The 25,211-nt window shown below is 33.4% G+C and overlaps 2 protein-coding genes across 3 annotated transcripts in view; one reads left to right on the forward strand and one right to left on the reverse strand.

The window, feature by feature from the left end:
• The first annotated feature begins 202 nt into the window (after positions 1–202).
• POU1F1 (POU class 1 homeobox 1) lies at positions 203–14,972 on the forward strand. Of its 2 annotated transcripts, none has more exons than XM_067737278.1 (6): positions 203–344; positions 3,145–3,294; positions 10,439–10,663; positions 12,711–12,875; positions 13,610–13,670; positions 14,762–14,972. In XM_067737278.1, exons 1-6 carry the CDS (start codon positions 203–205, stop codon positions 14,970–14,972), a joined length of 954 nt encoding a protein of 317 aa, XP_067593379.1. The 2 variants fall into 2 exon arrangements, with proteins under 2 accessions (XP_067593379.1, XP_067593380.1); XM_067737279.1 differs by having other exon boundaries at positions 3,223–3,294.
• A 4,612-nt stretch (positions 14,973–19,584) lies between these two features.
• Positions 19,585–25,211, reverse strand: part of CHMP2B (charged multivesicular body protein 2B) — a 29,875-nt gene continuing 24,248 nt past the window's right edge. Inside the window, exons 4-6 of the mRNA XM_067739186.1 lie at positions 24,808–24,910; positions 21,480–21,586; positions 19,585–21,283 (exon numbers count right to left, since the gene is read on the reverse strand). Coding sequence (XP_067595287.1) covers positions 21,173–21,283; positions 21,480–21,586; positions 24,808–24,910 — 321 coding nt within the window. The 3' untranslated portion in view covers positions 19,585–21,172. The remainder of the gene's footprint in view (positions 21,284–21,479; positions 21,587–24,807; positions 24,911–25,211) is intronic.

Consider the following 25,211-nt stretch of genomic DNA (forward strand, 5'->3'; position numbering starts at 1 on the left):
ATACCCCTGGGAAAAGACGATTAACATGTATAAAGGGATTTCCCTGCAGTATAAATACCAGCACGCGTCCTCCTGGTGCTCAGAGCCTCCCTGATGTATATATGCAGGTAGTGAGATTTGAAACGGCCCTTTGAGATGGTGATATAATAAAACTCTGACTTGAGGAGCAGACTTCTCCTCATTTTTCTACTCTTTTGTGGGAATGAGTTGCCAACCTTTTACTTCGGCTGATACCTTTATACCTCTGAATTCTGAGTCTTCTGCAACTCTGCCTCTGATAATGCATCACAGCGCTGCCGAGTGCCTACCAGTCTCCAACCACGCCACCAACGTGATGTCCACAGGTACTGACTCCAATAACCGTCTACGTGTGGCTGGGCCTAACATGTCAGGGTGGACGCTTTGAATCTTGTTAGTTTAGAATCTCATTGGTTCTTTTATTTTCATTGGTGTTAAGTTAAATATTCAGGATATTGAAGAGGTCAAAATGCCTAAGAAAATTTTCAAGAAATATTAGTAAGTGTAGTAATTTCTATTATTGTTGGTTTTATTATAAAAAGAGATCTGTTTTCTATATAAGTAAACAGTGAGTCTGAGATTTATTTGGTTTTTAGATTACATTTACTACCATGTCTAAAAACAGTCATACACCTCACAGTAAACACAACTGAATGATTCCAAATACCAACAACAATGGGTTTCAAAGAATAAAATAATTAAGTGTTTAAATACTTAATTACTTTAATTACTTAAATACTTTAATTTAAAGTATTACTTTAAATACTTTAATTTTTAGCATAATTAAAAACTCAGAAATCAAATCTAGAGGCAATATAATATTTAGAGCCCATGGACTGAGTTGAATTTTCTCAAAATTGAGTTCTGAAGAGACTTCAAAGTTTTAATATTTTCTTATATAACTTTCTTAAATGAAAATTAAACTTGAGAATTCAAATATATTGTCTCAAACACAACCAAGCAAATAAGTATATTTTTTTAATGTGTCCATTTTTTATGCAGTAACAAAGTGTTTTGAAGTTGATTTATAAACAGTCTTGAGTTGAGTAAATGTCTTCTGTTTAACAGCACTTTCCACTTGTTTTAAAAGCAATCTAAATATGAACTAAATTTTATACATTTAAAAATCAAAATTTGAGTTGATACATTTATATGCTGATTTAAAGTATTTTAGCCTTATCTTTTGTTATAATTAAGCAGCTTTCAAACTTATACGTAAGTTTAGCATTAATCTTCAGCTGAATTTTAAAGTATCTAGAGATCATATATTTAGACTCTGGGAAAATTATTAATGTAGTGATTTTTTATATACTAAACATTCTCAGAATTTAATTTAAAATGTACTAATGAAAATATCCTCAAACATATTTTTTGGAAAATGTAATAAAGTATTTTTATCAAAGAGGTGTGGTATAAATAAATTTAAACAACCATCACATAGCTAATTGTATATTTTACATAATAGGCATTTATATAGGTTGGTGATGAGAAGGAAAATGCATTGTTTGCTTAATCTACTGTGTGTGGATAATATTTGGCTAGAATAAAAGTAAAATTTGGAATTGAGGTTAAAATTAAGCAAGTTTAGGTCAAAACCCTATTTATTTATTTAAAAATAAGTAAATAATGTATAAATAAATAATTTATAACTAAGTTATAAATATTTATAACTAATTTATACATAATTATAAATAATTATGTATAAATAAATAATTTAAAAATAAATAAATAGTGTATTTAGTAAGTTAGCCTACCCTTTTACACTACTTCCCCACATCAGAAAGACAAAAGGTATTTAAACCTTGGAAGTAAAAACATTCATAATCAATAAAAGTGACCTAACATGTTTTAAATAACAATAACATTGATTTTTATAATTTTTCCATCAAATTGTAATCATATACATCTAATTTTCTAAGTAAGGAATTAAAAATAGTGATTATAATGAGAAGAGCACTTAGATATTGAATGCGTTTCATGTTTATTTGTTTAATTTTGGAATGCATAGTAATCATTATAAAGTAAAATGATTTCAGTTCTCTCTCTGTGTCAGTTGTAAAATGAAAATTTATGCAGATATTTTAAAATATTAAAAATTGAGTTATAGTTAGAGAAAATATGTTTTACGTTCTGAAGAAATTTTGTCTTTAATCGGTAGACCATATATTTTCAAAGGATTCTAAATCTATTCTTTATAATATCTCATATTATTCAAGAAGATAAAACTTTATTTATGAAAATCCACCACTACATTCAGGATATCATGAAAAAAAAGCGAAAATAAAATACATAAGAAAACGTTGGCTAGTGATTTTATTGTCAGTAGTCCATTGTTATTCATCTTTAAAGCTTGATAAAAGTTTAGTAATTCAAATTTATACTTTCAACATATACATTAATTCAATGAAACCTATAACTATTTATAAATGAGGTTAAGTTTATATGCTAGGTTCAACCTTTATAAACCTCAAGTTACTCAACAATCAACGAACTTATTTTTTGACCAGCTTCATCATTAGACTTGTTGAATTAATTGTGTGCATGAAGAAAACCTACAACCTCAAGGTTTCAACACCAGCCTAAATACATCGTACATTGTCACAGGCTTTTCATAAGCCTCTGAACTTAGTGGGGTTTTTTATTATTATATCCAGTAAAAGGCTAGTGGCTCTGCCATTTCCTCTTTGATAGAAAAAATTTGTTAGGTGAATAAGCAGAAGTAAAGACTGATCAGGAGTTGATTTCTGTATTCATTGTTCCAGAAAAAGACCAGTATTATACTATGTTATACAAGAATTTTAAGAAAGTATCCTCTCGTCAGTTCTTTGCAATGTCTATATTGAGTGGAACCTGCGAGAATTCAGCTACTTCCGATTAGCCAAGTTTCAAACTGGTCAATCACCCCAACACAGAGCACAGGATATAATTAATGAAGGCTCTAGTCCACTTTGATGATTCATGATCTCATTATTTGAGACAAATTTCAACCTCTAGTTTTAACCTACTCATCAGAGAACCGCCCCCAAATGAGAATAAATTATTGGCATATAACTTTAAGAATAGCTTAAACGTGTACTTTTGAAATGAAATGAATGTGTCTTGAATCCTCGTACATTTTCTTACCAGTCCCGTCTATTTTGTCTTTGATCCAAACTCCTAAATGTTTGTGCACATATTTCTTGGTGACAACATTGGGAAACACAGCAACAGGACTTCATTATTCTGTTCCTTCCTGTCATTATGGAAACCAGTCATCGACCTATGGAGTGATGGCAGGTAAGAAAAATTGTCCTTACATATAAGATTGAGTTTGGGGACACTTGGATGGATTTCCTGGGTCTGAGAGAATCTTGACCAGAGTATATTATGAATTTCAGATCTCTTAACCTTGGAAATGCTGGTAAAACCACCGCTTATTGAAATGTTCTCTGATCTGTGATGTCTTCAGAGACCATAATAGTTATACCTGATTGCCCCTATTCTACCCAGCTCTGAGCTGCTATGCTTCTTAACTCTTGTGTTTGCTTTGTGTGATTTTTATGTTAATTCTCTACTGCCAAACTGCTCATTGTCACTTGTTTATGCCATTAGTGGGCTTGCCTACAGTAATAATAAGGTAGCTGCTAGCCTTATGTGTCTATTTAAATTTAGATGTAAATTAACTAAAATAAGGTCAAATTAAAAATTCAGTTCCTCAGTTGCACTAGTATTTCATATTTCAAGTGCTCAGTAATCTTACGTGGCTACCAAAGCAGATAGACCAACTTCTAGAGCATTCTCCTCACCACAATATTTCTTCTGGCCATTTGGTCCATAAAGATAAATAAGACATTGAAGGCTAAGAGTGATTTGCAGCTGCTTTAGCAATAGTTGAGTCTTTGGCAGCCCTGTCTGAGATGCTTCTGAGTCTTAGATGAGATTGAAATAGTTGAAGTTACGTATCTTTTTTCCCTTTGAATGAGTAAAACATCACTAGATCAAGATAAACTACTTGTTTATTGACACTTGCATGAAGATATTGATAGCACATTTCTTAAGGAAAAGAAAATATGACCTAAGAGATCCACTCATTACAAAATTCATGACTTAATTTTAGGATATGGCCATAGAAACAATTTTGCTGGGCACAGAAGTTTTTTGGGGGTATCCCTTAATCTTTTATATTTATTTCTGCAGCAGGGAGAGAAATACTGTGGGTAACAATAAACTACCAAGGATCTATGGGAGAATGTGAGTGTGTGTGTTTGTGTGTGTGTGCACGCTTGTGTGATATTGAAAAACTCTGGATAGAGAAATCACATATTAGGGAAATCTTTTCTTGTGTTTTGTTATCCAGAGTAGGTAATAAAACATCAAATATGGATTTATGCTTATACATTTGAAATAAAATTGAACAAAGAATTTAGTTCACCAACCTTTCATTTCTCAGAATTTCTCAGTTTAAGACTCAATAAAACATTAAAACTTTAAAATAAAATATTTCAGAACAAATTAGCTTCTTTTACCTTCTATTAGGCAGCATTCTGAATAAACTAGTATCCTCACCTTTATATAAAATGAAAATTGATGTTCTTAATGGTTACCTGTAAATCCTAATGTCTCTCTTTAATAAGTAAGAAATAAAGAAAGCCATATTTTTTCTTCCTCTTTGAAAACAGATCATTTATGACTCATATACGTAGTAGTTAATCAGTATTCATGGTTAATGAGAACAGCCCTTGATGATGAACTATTTTCATTATAAAATAGAATAATATGCATTTAGCCACTAGAGGTGCACGCAGAATTCTTTCTGTGGCCTCCACCACATTTTGCTTATGGAGACTGGAAATAACAAGCTCATGGCCACGTGCTGCCCTTTCTTGGAGGAAAAAGGCCTTGCTCTTCCTTCACAGTAAGTTCCAGGAACGCCGGTACAACTATAGGCTCCCTCTATACCCAGCAAGTGGCAGGAATGGATTGAGGTTGGCACAAAGATAAAACCAGCCACAGACCAAATACTTTTAGACGGACTTTGCTACCACCTCCCTCGCACCAGATCTAGGCCAGTGTCTGTGGAGTTCACAGCAGGCCTGAGAAATCTAACACCCTTCCAATTTCCAGGATTGGAGACAACAGGCCCAGGTTCACACTGAGAGTTCACAGGCAGCTCAGATTGTGCTGGTACAAGTTTCCCTGGCAGGCTCAGCAAACTCTCTTCCTCATTAAAAGTTAAAAAGGAGAGGCCCCTGGAAAAGCCCTTTAAAATGATTCAAAGCCTGGGTTGGTGATAATCACGAGAAAACTTGCCCTAAGATTTGGAGGTATTGTTGTAGTCTTAAAACAAAGTTAAATATATTTTGTCACTGAAAGAAATATTCACCATAGCAAGCATAGAGATTATATTTGAATATTTTTTGAGAGGGATATCATTAAAATATGTTGTGCTTTATAATTTGTTACAATGTCACTATTTTGACATATATTTGGTAATTAGCCTTTGCATCATGGCCGATTAGATCTCAGAGAATCTGAACCTTTCTGCCGTCATCCCCAGAGAAGCTACACAAATTGAGTTGTAAAACACAAGAATTCAGAAGTATTCAGGAATTCAGAAAAGGTATAAAAAACACAAGAGAAACCTGGCAATGTCATTTGAATTTTCTGAGAAGTCTCAAGGCGTTCATCAAATCAGCTGCTTCCACACAATCCACAGAAGCGTTTAATCATCAACAACAAAGACAGATGCATTGTCACATACTCCATATAAAAGCGAAGCTGCAGAAAGAACCATATTTCAAACGGTGTGAAATTGCTTTATTTGAATACGGTTATTTTGTCACTATACTCTGATGCTTACATTCAGTTTGAGCATTTCATTAAATTAATAACCCATCGGAAGACAAAAGCTATAGCTAATATTTTGTTAAGGTTGGTAGGGAGGACTCTAATCATCAGATGAATTCACTGTGCTTCATAGACCAGGTGTGGGCATACCAAAGAGAATGACTGATTGGATGAAATGAATTAGCCACACCAGGAACTAATTACAAACCTTGTTCAAGTCAGCATCTCCAAGTGTCAGTCTCTTCATATCCAAGTTGCAGTGGGTACCACAGGTCTATCAGAGTTGAGCTGTGGCAACTTTGTACCAACTCAACCTGGCTTTCTCCTTGATCTTCTCTTCAGATACATTCTCAGTTACATTTCTTCTTCTGTCTCTTTTCTCCTGAGAACTTAGATAATTCAACAGCCTACAGTATAGATAATAGGAAACAGGGAATTATAAATGGTATTCAAAAATCTCTTCTGGAAAAACACAAAATAAAGCAAAATAACAACAAAAACCCTTCAAAACTCTGATTCCTGGGTATCTTACATTGTGTCTCTTCTCCAGTTTCTAAAGCTGGGTCCAAGTTAGAAAACAAGCTTAATGAGCTGCGTACTTTGTCCACCGTCCTGTGGAAACTGGGCAAATCAGCTACATGGTAATGATTGCTAAATCCAGCAAGGTTATGACATAATGGCCACCCAAGATGTGCTGTAAGAGTCCTTGCTTAAAAATGAATTTTATCAGGAAAGCAAAATAGCTGATATTGGAGAATTAATCAAGAAGATGGATGTTCTTTTCTTATGAGAAGTGGATAATAAGAGAAAAGACTAGTATGGCTGCAAGTGCCCTTTACACCTGGGCTAAGGCAAAGGGTAACAGAAATCTGTTTGACAGTGACATAGAGAAATAGTCTACGTTGGAGCCCATCGCTTCATTCTTAAGTTGTCTTTTTTTTTTTTTCTGTTTCATTTTTTTCTTTTATTTAGTCTTACTTTTCCCTAACTTATTCTGGTTGTGTTGACAATAAGGGAAGGAGTAATTCTGACCATCTTTTGCCTCTGGATCATGAAAGGGCTTTCAGTAGCACTGACTCTATGTATGTTCCCTAAATTTTGTATCCTCTGTCTCAACTGCACAACTCGGTGATTGTAAAGCAGCCACAGGCAATATTTAAACAAACAGGCATGGCTATGCTCCAAATCAACCTAATTTATAAAACCAGGAAAAGGACCCTGTTGTACATGAATAGGATGTACAAATGCACAAAAGAGAAAAAAAATCACAATTCAAATTTATGATTTGTTTCACGTTGTCATACATGAGGACAAAAAAAAAAAAAAAAAAAACAGAAATGGAGATATTCAAATGCACTTTGCTGTTCCAGTCTACAGCAACGTGGGTGCATTTTACTGTGTCCCTCTGCTTCCCCTGTTTGTTCTTTTAAAGCTTCATAACCTCAGAGATGTTGTCAGTTAGCATCTGGCTGAGCCACGTGATGCAGAAGAGCCCCCTGCCCTGTATCACAGAACCTTGAGTCAGGTCCCCGCAAGGCAAGACCATGGCCTCCCCATCACCTGCTTTAAAAGACTCACCTCTGTTCCTCTCCCTCCTCCGCCACCCAGATGTACATGCAGAGCAGTTCAGAAAGGCTGTGGTGGATTAATCTGCAGTGTGAAAATACATCTTGGGCTGTAAGGAATGTACAAACACTTCCAAGCTATTTAGGTGTGCACTTGTTCTAGGCTTATAGACAATTTTGCTTTAGCAATGTTTTGGAATCTGTTCATGAAACTTCTGCGGCACACGACTCAATGTATCTTATTCTCCTCCTCCCCAATCTGACTTTTCAATAATCCAGGCTTTAGAAAAAAATTTTAAATATCTTGTCATGTATACCATACCAATCACTCCCCATTTTCTGCCAAATATAGGATCATATGATAGAAACCACAGGTTGTTTGGCTGTGCTTGTGACTGTCATGAATTTCTGTTTAAGGTTAGCTCCAGGAAAACCGTGTCCTTGTAGATAATTGTGGATACTTTCAATTAACGGAAAATAAAAACATGTCACACATTGTGGTTTCCTTTTTCCTCTGGATGCCAGACTTTTGAACATGGTATTTTCTGTGTACTTCTTATGGACTCATGTTCAAATTTATTTGTTAAATGTGCATTTCTCCAGAGTATTTATAATGTATAAACTAGCTTTAAAATTTTCCAGAAATAGAGATGGCACACTTCCAATATTTTATTAAATAAATATAATACTTTTGTGTGAAAGCGTTTGTTTATTGTAACCAAATATGTTTAAGATGCAGAAATCCTTAAAGTCATTTGATTTCCCTGAGTACAGACTACCTGAAAAATGGACTGATTATTTTGATGTGGTTTACTGCAATGTTCATTGGAATTCACTTCTAGTTTCAACTGTGTAGTGAATTCATCATAGCACCCAAGGAGAGTTATTTAACTTGTTTTCATTCAAATTTTAAATTGTGGGTAAAAAATACATATCTTTTCTACTTCATTTGTTTATATAAGGATAAGAAGATGACAAATGTAAAATGAACACAGCATGGAGATTTGTAGCAGTGCAACTATTATCAGCAAGAAAAATTGAAAAGAGTGATCAAGATTGCTAACAAATTCAGACCTTTCTGCATCTCATGTAAACGATATGCAACAAATTACTTATGTGAAATAAAAATAATTTGACACAGATTACATGAGTTATCCAAAGTGCCTTAAAATACATTAAATATGCAAAATAAAACAGCAGCCTGATTTGTCTCTGTTTTTACTGTTTCTCAGAGTATTTCATCATTAAGGGTATTAAGTGGCATTGCTCTTTCTGAATGACGAAAGAAGTGAAGATTTTTTCATATGTGTAAGATTCAACTCTGAAAGCAAAGCAAAAGAAAAGTCTTGAGATAAATATTAAGTAAATGTGAAAATAAAAGTGATCAGTTTTCTTTTTTATATATTAGTCCTTTCTTTTAGTTCAACTAGCAGAAATCTAAAACTAATAGAAAGCTAAAAATGAACCCTAAAGGTAATAAACATTAACAAATTGAGTTATGTAATAAATTAAAAATTGATATTAAAAAAAGAATAAAACTGGATAATTTTGATTTTTAGAAGTAACATTAATTGCTCTAGACAGGAATAGTTTCTTTTGTATATTTTTTACATCTGTGAAATGGCTAAATTTATTTTATGCTATTTTGTTTAATTTCTCAATTGCATGTGTATTTTGCTTCAGAAAAGTAATATAGTCTACTGGGGTACACTATATAATTACATATTCTCATGTAAATAATATAAGCCAACAATTTGCTGACTTACACTATTCTTTGCTCATTACGTGTTGATATATTAATGTAAGCTTTATATATCCTGGCAAAATACACTATTACTCATGTCTGACTTGTGAATGTATTTATAGAGAAATTATAGGTAGCATAAACTCGATGTATTTTTTCAGTAAGTTTCTAAGAATGATTACTGCAGGTATTCTGTAGTCATTTATTTTTAGTTTAAATACTTATTTGTACTCATAAGAAAGATTATTAATTATTGCATATTTTATTTACATCAAAATGTCTTGGTTATACAGGTGTCATTTAATATAAATTAAAGTTAAATCTCTATGAATAAAAATGTAAAGTACTGATGAAGAAAATAAAATGTGTGGGAGTTTGGCTTATACCATCCTCTCACCCACGCTCCACAACTGAGGCAGACTCTTCTTTCCAAATGAAGAATGAAATCTAGAAGCAATTTAAAAATTAAATCTTTTAGTTTTTTGGGATTTATTTAACTCACTAAATGGATTCAATGCTTCATCATTTATGGGTGATTACCTATCATATCTAGAACTGCACCTTTCCTTGCCACATATTTTTGCTTCCTAAATAATTGTCAAGAAGTGATTCCGTTATATTTTATACTTTTCAAGAACTCTTGTTGCTGACTTTTTAATAGAACTTTAAAAATTACTTTTTGTTAATGTCTGTCGCTTGTTAACGTCGAATCTATTTAAACATATTAATGCATTTTGTGTTCTCATAATTTTATTTTTACCTGCCTTTACTAAATTAAGCATTTACTGAAAAAACAGTGGGGTTTCTTAATAATGTAAAATCAATTTTTCAATCCTACGAAAACTTCCCAGCATAGCCTTTAACCACGTGCCTGATTATAACAAACATCACAGATTATTTGTTCAATGAATTAAGAAAACAGAGATGAATATGTACATTCTGGTTAAAGTTGAACCTCAGATTCCCAGGAATAGATGTCTTTTAAGAGAAAAAAATGATGGAAAACTCACACTTCTGTGAAATTTGCTTATTTCTATTTTAATTATTTGCAAGTCCCTGCTTCTTCCCTTTGGCTTTGCAGTATCTTTGTTTTTGCTGCTCCCAGGAAGGTGGAAAATAAATCATCGCATTTATACTAAGTTACTCTTCTATTTCAGAAGACTGAATGTCAGGTAACCTTTCAGAATTGAGACTGGCTGTCACAATAATCTTATGGGCCAAACTCTTGCATGTATAGAAATGGGGGATAATTACAAACGGTCCTTTCCTTTTCTTGCTGTTACAGGGAGCTTAGCCCCTTGTCTTTATAAGTTTCCCGACCACACCTTGAGTCATGGCTTTCCTCCCATGCACCAGCCTCTCCTGGCAGAGGACCTCACAGCCGCTGATTTCAAGCAGGAGCTCAGGCGGAAAAGCAAGTTGGCTGAAGAGCCAATAGACATGGATTCTCCGGAAATCCGAGAACTTGAAAAGTTTGCCAATGAATTTAAAGTGAGAAGAATTAAGCTAGGTATGTGCTTGTTATGAGCAGTGGGGCACACAACCTGCTCTGCAAATTCTTACTCGGTTACTGTTCAGTCTCTTACACTCTGCTCAAAAGTCCAAGACAGTTCTCATTCTACATATCTACTGTGGATGTAAGTTACTCGAATGATGACACACCTACAAAAACCTTCATTTCCCTGTAAATTCTTAGTAGCCAAAATACATAGATTTCTAAATTAATGGTACTCTTTTTCAGAGATAAGTTTTGAAGTGCCTTTTTTACCTATATTTTATTTGAAGAGATACCTTTGTATGATTCAAAGGCTAAAAAGGTATAAGTGAAATATATCCCTTCTGCTTGTTTTTCCTGTTTATCAGTGTTGTGTGGCCTTCCAGAGGTATTTTATGCATATACATACAAGCAGATACATATATTTCTTCATACAGATTTTTTTTCATTTAACTATTTGTTTTGGAGAGCTTTCAATATTAGTTTTTTAGAGAGCTTTCTGTAATGCATCTGCCAATTTCCATTTTATGAATATACTACCAGTCTCCTGCTGATGGAATTTGTATGGCCTTTAATCTTATGCTACTGAAAACAATACCAGAATAATTAACTTCATAAATGTCATTTTGCACCTATATAAATACATGTGAAGGGGAAGTGTTAAAAGCAAAATTGCCTGATCAAAGAGTATGTGTGTTTGGAATCTCGATAGATGTCAAATTGGTCTCTGTGGAAGTTGTACCAAATTTTACTACCACCATAGGTGTCTCTTTTGCCACCCTGCAGAATATGAGCTCCATGAAAGCAGGAGTTTTTTGTACTTTGTTTATTTCTTTCTTTTTTGTTTTCTCCTTAGGGGCATATCCTCAGCACTTAGAACAGTGACTGGCACATAGAATAAAAAAATAGTTGTTGAAGGAAAAAGATGCTTAAATCTTTTGGATCTTTGCAAATCAGATAGGTCAAAGTGGTGCCTCATGGTAGTTCCATTTTAAATTTCTCTTATTATGAGTGAAGAGTGAAAGATGTTCTTTCATGTGTTTGACAGTCATGTGTAATTCCTTTTCTGTGAACTGTCTGTTCTCAGCCTTTGCTCACTTTCTATTGAAAAGTGTTTTTAATGTAAATAACCATAATAATTAACCTTGATTTTAATGCATGAAATGTATTTTTTAATGGATTGAAATGATGGTGCAAACTTTTGCATTTGTGAAATGAGCCACTGGTAATTTTTAATGATATTTATTGATGGGCATCATATGTAATCATTTTGTGCATACAGGTATATAGCCTTAGGCCCTGAATTAATATGTAGTAACTATTTGTCATAAACACGCAGTAGGCATCTTTATAACATTCATTTTCAATTTGCTATTTATATTGCTGTGAATGTTTCAAATTCTATATTGATGGCTTATATCAACTTGTATTCTAAAAATGTTTGAGACAATCTATGAGAACTTTTTGCCTGGAGATAGAAGCATTACTGAATGATATCATAAATATGCTTGGAGGTATACATAAAATATTGTGTGATCAAAGTCTCATAATAAACATGTTTTTAGGGAAAGTAAACACAATTCTTAGTTTTAGGGAAAGTAAACACAATTCTTAGTATTATCTTCAACATGTTGAATCTTTCACTCTTAAAGTTGAGATAAAAATATTTATGATATACCACCATGTATTTTATGCATTATATTTAATATACTAGAGATTTTGAGTATATATCATCAGATGTTTAATAAAAATGATTAAGAGAGAATTTTTAAATGTCTTCTAAAGTGTTTATGACACATCTAACCAATCTGGCTAAATATTATGAGTGGCAGATGTTCCTACCTGAATTCTTTTGACTTCTAAAAAAGTAATTTATTAACTAGAAGGAATTTTTTTTTGAAATACTGAACAGTTCTACACTGAACCTTACTGTTATTCTAAGTTGCCAACAAATATATGGTTAAAAGTGGTAATTGACAAAGATACACAAAATTGTACAATAATGGACCAAAATGAATGCTTCTTGAAAAACAAGTTAATGGCCTTTGTTGTTTTTTCACAGGATACACCCAAACAAATGTTGGGGAAGCCCTGGCAGCTGTGCATGGCTCTGAATTCAGTCAAACGACTATCTGCCGATTTGAAAACCTGCAGCTCAGCTTCAAAAATGCATGCAAACTAAAAGCAATATTATCCAAATGGCTGGAGGAAGCCGAGCAAGTAGGAGGTACTAAAGTTGTTTCTGGAGACTCAGTGATGTTCTAACCTGAACACAATGCCTTCCCTTGGTTGGATTAATGCTAAAGTGAGAGGCTTGAAGTTTGGTTTGGGTTTGCTTTTTCTCTTTGACGTGAAAAATAAATATCTTGTTTCATCACACTAAAAAAAGCAAGGCCAGAGCGAGTGTAGAAATAAGCTTACTGGGAATGTAAATTGTGAGAGAATAAACGGTATAAGGAGAACTTCTAGACAATATGGCATAGGTGTGAAGTGGTAAAATGATTCTTTTTAACACATCCAGATTGTTTTGCCTCTGGGCTATATACGGTAGTAATTATACATGAATCATTTTCATAACCTAATATAAGTGTAGCCAGAGCATTTGCACACACAAGCAATTGCTAGATGAGCAATTTATTGTGATAAAATTATCTACTTATATTAATGTCAAGACTGGATAAAGAGCAAGGTTTGAGAGCATTCAGAGCAAGTGTTCCAACCAAAAGTAGGGATATGATTTAAAAGACAATTGTTTTTGCTAAGTTAATATTTATTTCTGTGTTAACATTTTAATCTAGGGCTTGTAATCTAAAATGATGTAGACCGCAAAACTTTAAAACAAAAATGTGTGGTAATTTTATTTTGCATTGTTTTATAAAGAAAATTTTGAATCCAAATCTGATAGTTAAAATAAAAAGACTTACTTTGTTTTTGTAATTATTCATCTTTTCCCCATCACAGCTTTATACAATGAGAAAGTGGGTGCAAATGAAAGAAAAAGGAAACGGAGAACAACTATCAGGTATACTTTTGAGATATTAAGAGTTACTGGAGAAGAAAAAGATATTTTACAAATGGAATGAGCATTTAAGCATAATATAGATTCAATATAACATAAAAATGAATAGAGTCAATTGAGAAAATAAGATAGGTGAAAAAGCATAACATTTAATAAATTACTGGTGAGATATAGCTGGAAATTTAAAATCTGATGGAAAAGTATGTATTGTTTGATTCAAGAACAGTTTTACTCTGCAAGTTTTGGATAAAACAGAAACTGGACAATCACTTCTAAATAGAGTGACCGTTTCTATTGTCCTTTTTATTTTATTTTTTGCGGTACGCGGGCCTCTCACTGCTGTGGCCTCTCCCGTTGTGGAGCACAGGCTCTGGACGCGCAGGCTCAGCGGCCATGGCTCACGGGCCCAGCCGCTCCGCGGCATGTGGGATCTTCCCGGACCGGGGCACGAACCCGTGTCCCCTGCATCGGCAGGCAGACTCTCAACCACTGCACCACCAGGGAAGCCCTCTATTGTCCTTTTAGACATAATTCTTGCTCTGGCAGTATGGTATCTATGTTATTACAAATAACAAAACTAGTCATCAGTATTTTAGCTGCTTAAAGTTCAAGGTAACTCCTTTCATTTCAAGCTAGATTGTTCATTGATCTTTTTGTAATTTCCATGAGGCTCACAGAGGAATTGATAAAATACAGTTTTTGTTTTAGTGGGTTAGTTGTACACAAAACATTTCATTTATTGTAAATAAATGATTTCTGGGGGACATTTAGAAATGCCTACAGAATTATTTCCTTCTCAGTAAGTCAGTGCCCTCTTGTGGCACAAAGTGGGATAAACACAATGTCTGGGTTCCCCTACTTATTTCTTCCTGTGACTCTGGTATAGGTAGCCTACGTAAGACTAGCAAGCATCCAAATGTTCAACAAACTGCACATTTATCTTTGTTGAAGAGCTTTGAAGGTGTTTTCGGAGTCTTTAAATTTCCTTTTTATGTTAATATTTAGGAAATCCAACCTAACAATTTTGATCTGCCAAAAACATCCCTAAAAATATCCTATCTCCCTTTCTCTCCTGTCAACTCCCCACCTCCCAGTATTGCTGCTAAAGACGCTCTGGAGAGACATTTTGGAGAACAGAATAAACCTTCCTCTCAAGAGATCTTGCGGATGGCTGAAGAACTGAACCTGGAGAAAGAAGTAGTGAGGGTTTGGTTTTGCAACCGAAGGCAGAGAGAAAAACGGGTGAAAACAAGTCTGAATCAGAGTTTATTTACTATTTCTAAGGAGCATCTTGAATGCAGATAAGATTTCCTATTGTGTAATAGCCAGTTTTTCTATTTTTCATTCCTTTCTCTTCTCCAGCCAAAATACAAATTCCTTTTTTGGTTAGCTTCAAAAAAATCCTATCAGTAACTTTTGCAGAAGCTTTTCTTTTCTACTTTAAAAATAAATACAATTTAAATTATATTGATGAATTATTCTCAGAAGCCACGTTGTACTTTTTAAGCCAGAGACTAATAGGAATAAAACAGTGATTCTCTCTCTCAATATATCTCTCCCTCTCTCTTTATACACACACACACACACACACACACAGGGGAGTGGTCTTTTAGTTTAAAGTTTCCTTTTCCAAAGGCTGTGTATTTGCTTTTTAATGTTTTAGTCAGTAATGTCACATAAAGAGTATCACCAGAGAAGATCCAATTAGAAAATTCCTTAACTGATGTCCTGCTTACCATCAGCTCTAATAGTTTGTTTGAACTAAATTTTTTTTTTAATTTATTTTATTATTTATTTATTTTTGGCTGCATTGGGTCTTTGTTGCTGTGTGTGGGCTTTCTCCAGTTACGGTGAGTGGGGGCTATTCTTGTTGTGATGCACGGGCTTCTCGTTGCAGTGGTTTCACTTGTTGCAGAGCACGGGCTCTAGGTGCACAGGCTTCAGTAGTTGTGGCACGTGGGCTCAGTAGTTGTGGCTCGCGGACTGTAGAGCGCCGGCTCAGTAGTTGTGGCGCACGGGTTTAGTTGCTCCGCGGCATGTGGGATCTTCCCGGACCAGGGCTCGAACCCGTGTCCCCTGCGTTGGCAGGCGGATTCACCACTGCGCCACTAGGGAAGTCTTGAACTAAAAGTTTTGCACTTAAGAACCACAGGGGCCTTTGAATTTTATTATTGCATTTAGGAATAAATCTTAGAAGTGACACCATTGAAGTTAACATTTAGGGCATAGAGCCCAAAGAAGTTTCAAAAGAAATTTGTAGAAATATTGTTATGTTCTTTTTATTCTTCCCAGACATTAGCTTTTTTGATGTTTAGCTTTAGAAAACATGCTTTATTGATTCTTGAGCCCCACACTGCTATTTCTGTAAGCTGTAAAAGTGCAAGGAAGATGTCTGGCTTGTTTGCTGTTGTTTCTCCAGTGTCTGGGAAAGCCTGTGCTCACAAGGGGCATGCAGTCTTTGTTAAATGAACAAAGGAGTGTGCTCTTAACAATGGCTACAAACTTGAATGGAGTCTAATTTAATAACATAACTTATTTTTGAAATCTCACAACCTAGAAAATCATCTGGGGTCCTATCAGAAAAGATGATCATTTTTTATGTAATTGGTTAGAATATGATTTATTATTAATAAAAAAGTTTACTATATTGAGCTTTTCAATTCAGAGAGTTGTACCTTGAGGGACATATTTATTTAATTTATAAGAATGTGCACTGTACAGCACAGGGAATATAGCCACTATTTTATAATAATTTTAAATGGAGTATAATCTGTAAAAATATTGAATCGCTATGTTGTACACCTGAAGTTAACATAATATTGTAAATCAACTATACTTCAATTTAAAAATAGAATGCACTTCTTTAAAACTTGTAGGCAGAAGTAGACTGTAATGTGATAGCACTATCAAATAATGACTTTGTTTTGCATTTTGAATGTCAATCTGCTGGCAATGTTTATCTAACTTATTTTATGGAACAATTAGACTAAATTTTTTTATTTAGAATGCTTACTAAATAAACTATACTGTCCTGTCTCTTGCTTTTTATAATATTAATAAAGACCAAGCATTATACAGGTCATAATCTATGTAGATTATGTTTGTGCACATATAATCAGCATTAACTGGATGGCTAGAAACTTTGATATATCATGAACAACAAAAAAAATTAGTTTTCATGGGATTGACATATATACAGATATGTATAGATAACTAATGAGAACCTGCTGTATAGCACAGGGAACTCTACTTCATGTCGCTGTATGGTAGACACTAACACAACATTGTAAAACAACTATACCCCAATAATTAAAAAGAAATAGTTTTCAGTGGCCTGATCGTCCATGCTTAAGCACACATCTAGCACCCAGGAGGTGTTAAATAATATATATAACTGTATATTTAATATATTATATATATATATTTACTATATATATATATAAAGGTTTTTCTTATTTGAGAGTAAATTCCAAATTATTCAGCTATGTGGATTTACAAGTACTTTCTCTTGATAATTCACCTGCTTAAAGCATACATTAGCTGGGGGGAGTGATTCTTTAGTTTGCAAAAGGCAGGGCAAAATGTACATACATATATACACACCTAAAAATACATATATGCATGCCTTTGAAACTTTCAAATAGAAGCAAATGTAATGCAATATAAATCTAGAATAGTTTTTGCACTTAAAACCCAGACATTTTGCACTTAAAATATGAAACTGCTGGGAATGTTTTATCTGACATTATATAGCAAAAAGCATGTATACATGTTTAGTCATCATTACAGATGTATGTTTAGATCATATTATCAGACATTCATTTTGAAGGTCATTCTTTGCAACTTTAGATACAATTAGCATTGGAAACCAATTTTTCTCCCTAAAAATATTTTGAATCAATCAATAATATTGAAATAGCAATTCCTTAGTTATTTAGCTATTCATTGGTTGTAAATGCACTGGTATTTGCTATTAACTCATTTGTATAAATGAGTTTTGAGACTATATTTTCTAACTATATTGATAGAATTTTAACAGATACTGGCCTTTTTAAAAAATAGAAAATGGTTAATGTTATTTAGAATCCTAAACTGCAATTAAACAAATGACAAATGTGATTTGCTGTGCAGTATCTACATGTTCATACATTTGGGAATAAACGTCAAAAGCTGACTTTAGCCACACAGGGTTTCCAGCTCATGTTTTTGTGAGCTCTTCTGTGGTAAATCTTCAGGAATTCAGTAGAGTTCCACTAAAATGGGAAGATCTGTCACTTAGCTATTGGTATACTCCATTTTACCCTGTAGAGGTGGTTGAGAAACTCATTCATGTAATTTACCTTTCCATATCTAATGGTGGAAGTATTTGTTAAAGGAAACATTTTCAGTGTTTGGGGACAGAGGGTGTGTGTGTGTGTGTGTGCGCACGTGTGTGTGCCTGTACTGCGTTTTCAGGCTCTTAGAGGGATGGCTTGTGGGGGAGGAGGAAGTGTGTGTGCTGTTCCAATTGCAGGGTACCTCAAATCAGACTTCAGGATCCTCAGGCTTCAATCCAATTGACTCTTGAAGGAACTAAGTTACAGGAATGGTCTTAAATACCTTTATGGGACTCAGCTTCTACAGAAAGGAAATTGGAAAAGATCTATTTTTTTGTAGCTGCAAAACCCTATTCATGTAGAGTAATGGCATCAAAGGAGAAAGTCATCACAGGTCTCTTTTCAGATCTGCACATACACTATTTTAACATGGGAGTGTCTGAAATAGGAGTACATGTTTAAATTGGGCCCACTGGGACCAGGCTAGAAGTGTCGCTACTGGGCTAGTAAGGAATGGACATGTGGCCAAGGGGCAAGGGCAGGCTTCTCCTAAAGGCATTCATTACAAAGAATAAAATACACATCACTGTGCAGGTCAAATAACATAAAGCTCACAGGCTACTAGATTCCCCACTCTGGTCTACAAGGTCACTTATCTTTTAAAAAATTTTTTTAAATTTATTTTATTGAAGTATAGTTGATTTTCAATATTGTGTTAATTTCCTGAGCCCATTTCCACTCTCCCTGCCATGACCAGGTGCTCCTCTCAGAGCACAGAGTACAGTCTGTGCAACACAGTCATGTGACAGATGGTCATTTTATGTTTTCTAAGTTGCGTATTGACATTTTTGTACCACATTCTACTTCTCGGAGACTCAGCAATCTCCTCCATCCATGACTTTTACATCCAGTAATAGAATAGGACATTGGGCTGCATCCCTTTCAGGAACAGAGAAATTGCTATACTCCTCTGCTCTTTCTACTGGCAAACTTTTGTTTGACTACAGCTGTTAAAGAAATCCTTTTGCCAAAAGTAGGAAATCAGGGAAATCAAGTTTAAAAAAAAAAAATCAGTATTTTCATTAAACTCAGTGTGTAAGAACCCTTGTTTCCTAATCTTAAGGGTCTAAAAGGAAATTTTATTTTTAGCAAAGGATAGTGTAACATTACAAATTTATAGTGACTGTTTGTGAAAACTGCCACTAGAGCATTTTATAAATGTAGTCAAATCAGAATGACTCTACTTTTTCCTTTGGATCCCAAAGTCTTCTGTGGCATCCATTTTTGACTGAAATTTAAAAAATAAGCTCTAAGACCTATCTGTTTAAAAATGGTTATCCCCTGGAAGTTCTAAGAAAGAAACTGTCAAATAAATGTCATGTAAAACCACCAATTCTTACTTACTCTATTCACAGACATCAGTCTTGTATCAGCTGCTAATTCTTAAAAAGATAATTATTGCTAAAATGTAAGTAGCAGAGTTATCTAATTTTTCCTTCCAAGAAAGTAATAAAAATCAGTCTTTTGAAAAATTACCAGATATGCATAAAACGTTTAACTTTAGCAGAAACCAAAAATAGAGTTAAAGGAAAAAAAAAGCATAACAGCAATAAACCTTTATTGGGATTTTTTTTTTTAACAAAATAATTTTAAAAACAAAACCCCCCACATGTAAACAAGAAAGTAAACAAGAAAGTTAGTTAGCATTATTATGTACATCCAAGAATCAAAACAAGTTCTGGGTTAACATTCCATAATCCAGTAAAATGTTTTGACCCATCAATGTTCAGGGTAACTGCATTTAATATTATCAATAACGGAATCTTATCTTTGAACATTATAAAATGGTTTATGGATTATAAACTGGAAAGTTTAGGTTTTTGTTTTTCCCACCAATCCATATGCCACATGTCTACTAGTCCTAAAATGTATTGATGTTGTCCATATTAGTCCAAAATATCCATTATCCGAAATTAACCAGGTTACACCTATCTGATCTCCTCCAGAAGAGTTTTTATGGTGGGATGTGCTAGAACCCATATATGACAACATCATTTTTCAAAGCTAACCTAATTCTAAATTCTAACTAATCTGCCACTTCTTCACTTATTCTCACTTTCTATCCATACATTAAATACCATAGCAACTTTACCTTAAAAAATGCAGCTAATACATTAATACACATTCAGGCAGTAATTTCTGACAAAGTAATAGTTTATTTACCAAGAAAAAATGCTAATTTTTAAAATTTAGGTTGAGTACTGTCATAGTAGTGTTATTCAACTGAGAATGATGGCTTCAATTTAGAGGGTTCAGTGTACACATTAATACAGTTCAAAACTAAGGAGATTAAATTATAACTCATATGGAGAAAATCTAAGTTCTTGGAAGAAAGATCAAAATATATTGTTTTATTACTAAAAAATGTTATTAATTCAGTGTCTCTTTTTGCTAATTATATTTAATTCACTTTTATAAGCTTTACAAAAAAGAGCCTGGATAATTTTTGTAAAAGGCTTCAGTTTGAGTTTAAAATGTAATTCTTTTCTGTCAGTTAAAATGATTTAAAGATGTGCACAATATGTTTGTGCTATTTAAGGCAGGTGCCAAGCACATTTTGAAAGGTAAGAAACTTACCAACTAGAATGTTCTCCCAAAGGAAAAAAAAAGAAAAGAAAAGCTCATAACAGTTTTTGTTTAAGACAGATGTTTAAATAGCACTCTTCTTTTAGGTAATTTAAAAATAATTTGGCAGGTAAACCACCTATGGTCATAACACATATCGCTTACAAAGGACAAGTTAACAGATACAGAATTAATGATATACTTTTAATATTTTTACAGGTCTCTTTAAGCTGGTGCCTAGTGGCTTTAACAAGATTTGTATTCAGTGAAAAAGATTTAGAACATAAACTACGCTAAGTAATGAATATAATTTCTCTATGCCATGCAGAAGTCAACATTTACACATCATCACTCCTAAACAGTTTTAATTAAAATCCAAACTGTTCCCATTTTTGCATCATTGTCATTCTTTGGCAAAAGATTCAAAACAGCCATGGGTTAGGAAACAACTGTTTACTCATGGTCTTCATTTTTGCAAAATAAATGTGTTTTGTAAAAGGAATCTGCACTGTGCCTGGTTTATACTAAATAATTATAATAGGCAAAATATAATGGCTTTTTTGATTAATCTACTCCTAAAGCTTTGAGTTGCCGTTCAATCTCTTCATCGGAGATTGTAGCCTTTGAAGTAGAGGCAGATGGTAAGCTTCGGGCTGCTGATGGAGCTTTGGCCATCTATATTAAAGAGAGAAAAAATGTGTATTGTCAAACTTTTGGGATAGGACATAAAGGATGTGCTGCAAACAGGTGTAATTTACTTTTCAAACAAATATTAAAAATATACAACCTAACATAAAGGAAAACTTAAAACAATTAAGTGACACAAATGGTAGAGAAAATATTTCCAACTGAGAGAATAAGACATTCATACCTTTCCAGAGATTTCAATTCCAATTTCATCAAGAACTTGATTCACAATATCTTGGCTTTCTTCTTCATCATCAGAGCCATCAAAGATGTCATCAAGTGTGTCATTGACTTGAGAGGAGGGGAGGAAACAAAGCAATTACTTTCAAACAGATTTCAGGTTAGGTTTATATTTTTAGAAAAAGGCCCAACTATGTAATTTGCACAGTACAAATAAAATTTATGAATAGATGGAGAAAAGTAAAGATCTTAGGTAGTTTACACTTAAGTAGAACAGAAAAAAAAAATAAACAGTTTGTGATAAATGGAAAGGTAAATGATTATAAAGCTTCAAAGGGAAGAGAGTATATCCACCTGGGGGGAAGTAAAATGTGAGATGGTCCTTGAAGAACACATAGGATTTAACCAAACAGAGATAGCAAGGACAATAGGGAATATATATAAGAAAGAGTAAGTTCCTCTGTTTATTTAAGATGTATAAATGGAAAATGGTTGAGAAGGAAAGAATTAAAGCAACTGGCCTGTGATCATTACTAACATGGTCACCGGGGAATGCCCCCAGAGAAAGGAAGACAAGTAACCTAGTCTGATCTCTCTGTAAGCACGCTGCAAATTGGGCTCCTGGTAAACAGACTAATATTTGCTAGCAAGAGAGTCCTTGTTTATGGAATGCTCCTAGCAGGCTGTTTTTGCTTTGGTATTGCTATAGCTACTATCTATGGGTTTATATCCATGACTCCCTAGAAAATAACATAAAAGGTAGGTGACCATCTGAGGTATAAATTTAATATATTTCCTAAAATGCTCTTTTCAACATGAGATGATAAGCAAACCTATTGGACACATCATCTCTTATGCTAGGTCAAAGAGCTTATGTCTGATATGGAAAGAAAAGATTTGGAGAGTCATTTGGGATGTCCACCACCCTCCTTGTTTTGCATGTGCATCTTAATAGCTTGTATCCTTGACATTGCTACTAAAGCTTGATATTGGTTAAGATCTCTGATTTGTATGAGCACGATTTGATAATTTAATTTTGTGTGTTAGTTTAATGGTATAAAGTCAATTGGAAAAAGCTAAACAGCTAAAGGCCAAAAAAGTGGAATATCATCTCCGAAGAAGTAAAATGAATGTTAAGACTTTAATTACAATCTCAATTCTTCCACTTAGTACCTGTGCAACTTTGGGGGAAGTCACTTTACCTCTCTGGGCCTCAGTATTCGCACTGACAAAATAAAGGGGCTTGACCTGAAAATTGTTTCTGATTTATAATGTAGGATTTTATTTTGTAGTCAGAAAGAAGCCACTGTGGGAATATGATCAGCACACTCAGAGGTAAGCTTCTAGAAAAATTATTTAGCAGTGATACTCAGATTATAGTGAAGTAACAAGGGAGGTGGGGAGTCCAGGTCAGAGTTTATAAGGGCCTGAATGCAAAAAGACTTGCAGAAAAAATGAAAGAAAAGGATGGAGGAGAAACACCAGAATGGTGTAATCAGGATGTAATAAAAATTTCCCAAAGATCTTGTTTCCAAAATCTAAATGTGAACAAGCATTGGAGCAACACTGTACAATATAAATTCTAATTGGACAAAGACATGCCCCTTTAAACCTTGAATTTATCTTTGGGTGAAAATACTAATGTTAAAATACCTTACTGAAAAAACAAGTAACCACCAATAACTACTATTCTTTCAGACTCACTTTCAAATTACTAAAACACAAACAAGAACTGTGACAGATACAAGTTTTAAGTACGAGCTTATTGATTCTCTTCATTATAGCTTAATGGAATAGTTAATCCCTCTGTTAAGATCTGCTCACACCTGTGCCACCACTGGAATCCACATAAACATATTAGATACTGTGATCATTATATAAATGACAATTCCCTCAGTCATTAAAAATTCACTAATGATGTCTTCGAAAAATTATATTTTTAAAAGTAAAGGTTCAAAGTAAAAACTAAAGTAAACAATTTTTGGAACTATCAAAGATACATGTACAGTATCATTAAACCTTAGAAGGAAAATAGATACTCTGAAATAGAATACTAGAACAAAGGTAAATTTAGTAATCCTAGTAATTTAATTAGATACTATTTTATGCAATAAATGCCATTAAATTAAAATGCTAGCAGATAAGCAGAACTAAACTGGCATATCCCGACATAGTTGTAAAACAATTAGAAAATATCTTTGCGAAATAATGATGCCAGCTTTGACATATCATACAAATAATGATTCAATGTTGACCAGGGTGTTGTGAAGGGTCACTCATTTATTATCGGTGAAATAAAGATGGGTATAGTCCTTCTGGAAAAAGTCTGGCAGTATGAATCAAAAGCTTTATAAAAGTTAATACTCTAAGAACATTGAAGAAATTCAGACAAAGAAACATATTTATCAAAGGATTATCAAATACATTGAACATTTTAAAACAATCTTATTGACCAATGTAAGAATGGTTCAATAAATTAGGGTATATTGATGTTACATAATATTAAAGCCATTAAAAAAAACAGACTTCAGAGAAAATTCAAGGTTATGAGTACATGTTTATGTTATACTACTGTTTTTTAAAGGCAAGGTAAGATTCAAAATTGTCCATGTTATATTATCTCATTTTATAAGATATGGAAAAATATAGGAAAGACATATACAATGTTAACCCTAACTATATCTGGGTGGTGTGATGATAAATTTTTTTTATAACTTTGTTCATTTTATTCCTCATATTTCCACCACAGCCTGTAGTTTATACTCAAAAAGAAGAAAATTAAATATTAAATTTAGACTCTGGAAAGGGAAAAAGAAAAAAGAAAGAACTCCGTTATTTCTACCTCCAATATAAACAGATTTTCTATAGCATGAAATATATATATTAAATTTATATATAGATAGATATACATTAGATATTCTACAGTATGAAAAAATAAAAATATATCTTCTATATATATTTATAGATCTTCTATAGTATGAAAGAATCAACACAACTCTTAAACTATCTAACTTATACCAGGAAGAGTTATTTTATTCACAAGTTGGTTTTGGTCCTCTAATCAACAAAGTAAGACTGCTGAGGCCAATATGGCATAGAAATATGGCATCACATATTTTATATTTTTCCTTCAGTTAAATGTTAATAGAATTTTGAGCCTTATATAAAAATACAATGAAATTACAATATAGTCATCTATCTAGAAGGGAGCTGTATCATTTCTTTTCTCATCATTTGTGCCTTCGTGGATGAGAATATGAGGTTGCTAGTAAATAAACTTGCTAATTCAAAGAGAAAAACCTGTAAATTTCATTACAAGTTATTAAACTTACTCATTTCTTCAGTCATTTCCATTTTCATGTTTTCCTTCTGGAAATTCTGCATTGTTTGTAATGTCTTTTGTGGATCCATCTTCTTGTTAACTGCCTGCATTGTCTAAATATATGAAAAGATTCACGTTAGCTACATAATTATGAAAATTTTACTATGGAGTAAGTCCAAAGGGAGCACATTAATAAAAGGCAGGTTTCTTAAAGATATTCTACCATAATCAAACATAATAGCGTTAGTATTCTAGAAAAAAAATGAAATGCTCATTTGGAAACCATCTGCTTAACATCTATATAATAAAGACAACTGCGAAAAACCTCATCTGAACAGTAGGCAAAAAATTATATAATAAAAAACACTGGGGCTTCCCTGGTGGCGCAGTGGTTGAGAGTCCGCTTGCCGATAC

This window comes from Pseudorca crassidens, chromosome 5, assembly GCF_039906515.1.
Source record: "Pseudorca crassidens isolate mPseCra1 chromosome 5, mPseCra1.hap1, whole genome shotgun sequence".
In the NCBI taxonomy this organism is placed as follows: Eukaryota; Metazoa; Chordata; class Mammalia; order Artiodactyla; family Delphinidae; genus Pseudorca; species Pseudorca crassidens.

Coding starts and splice junctions, on each gene's coding strand:
- POU1F1 (XM_067737278.1), top strand. CDS start 203: ATGAGTTGCCAACCTTTTACTTCGGCTGATACCTTTATACCTCTGAAT. Junction 10,664..12,710: donor AGTGAGAAGAATTAAGCTAG/GTATGTGCTTGT, acceptor GTTTTTTCACAG/GATACACCCAAACAAATGTT. Junction 12,876..13,609: donor GGAAGCCGAGCAAGTAGGAG/GTACTAAAGTTG, acceptor TCCCCATCACAG/CTTTATACAATGAGAAAGTG.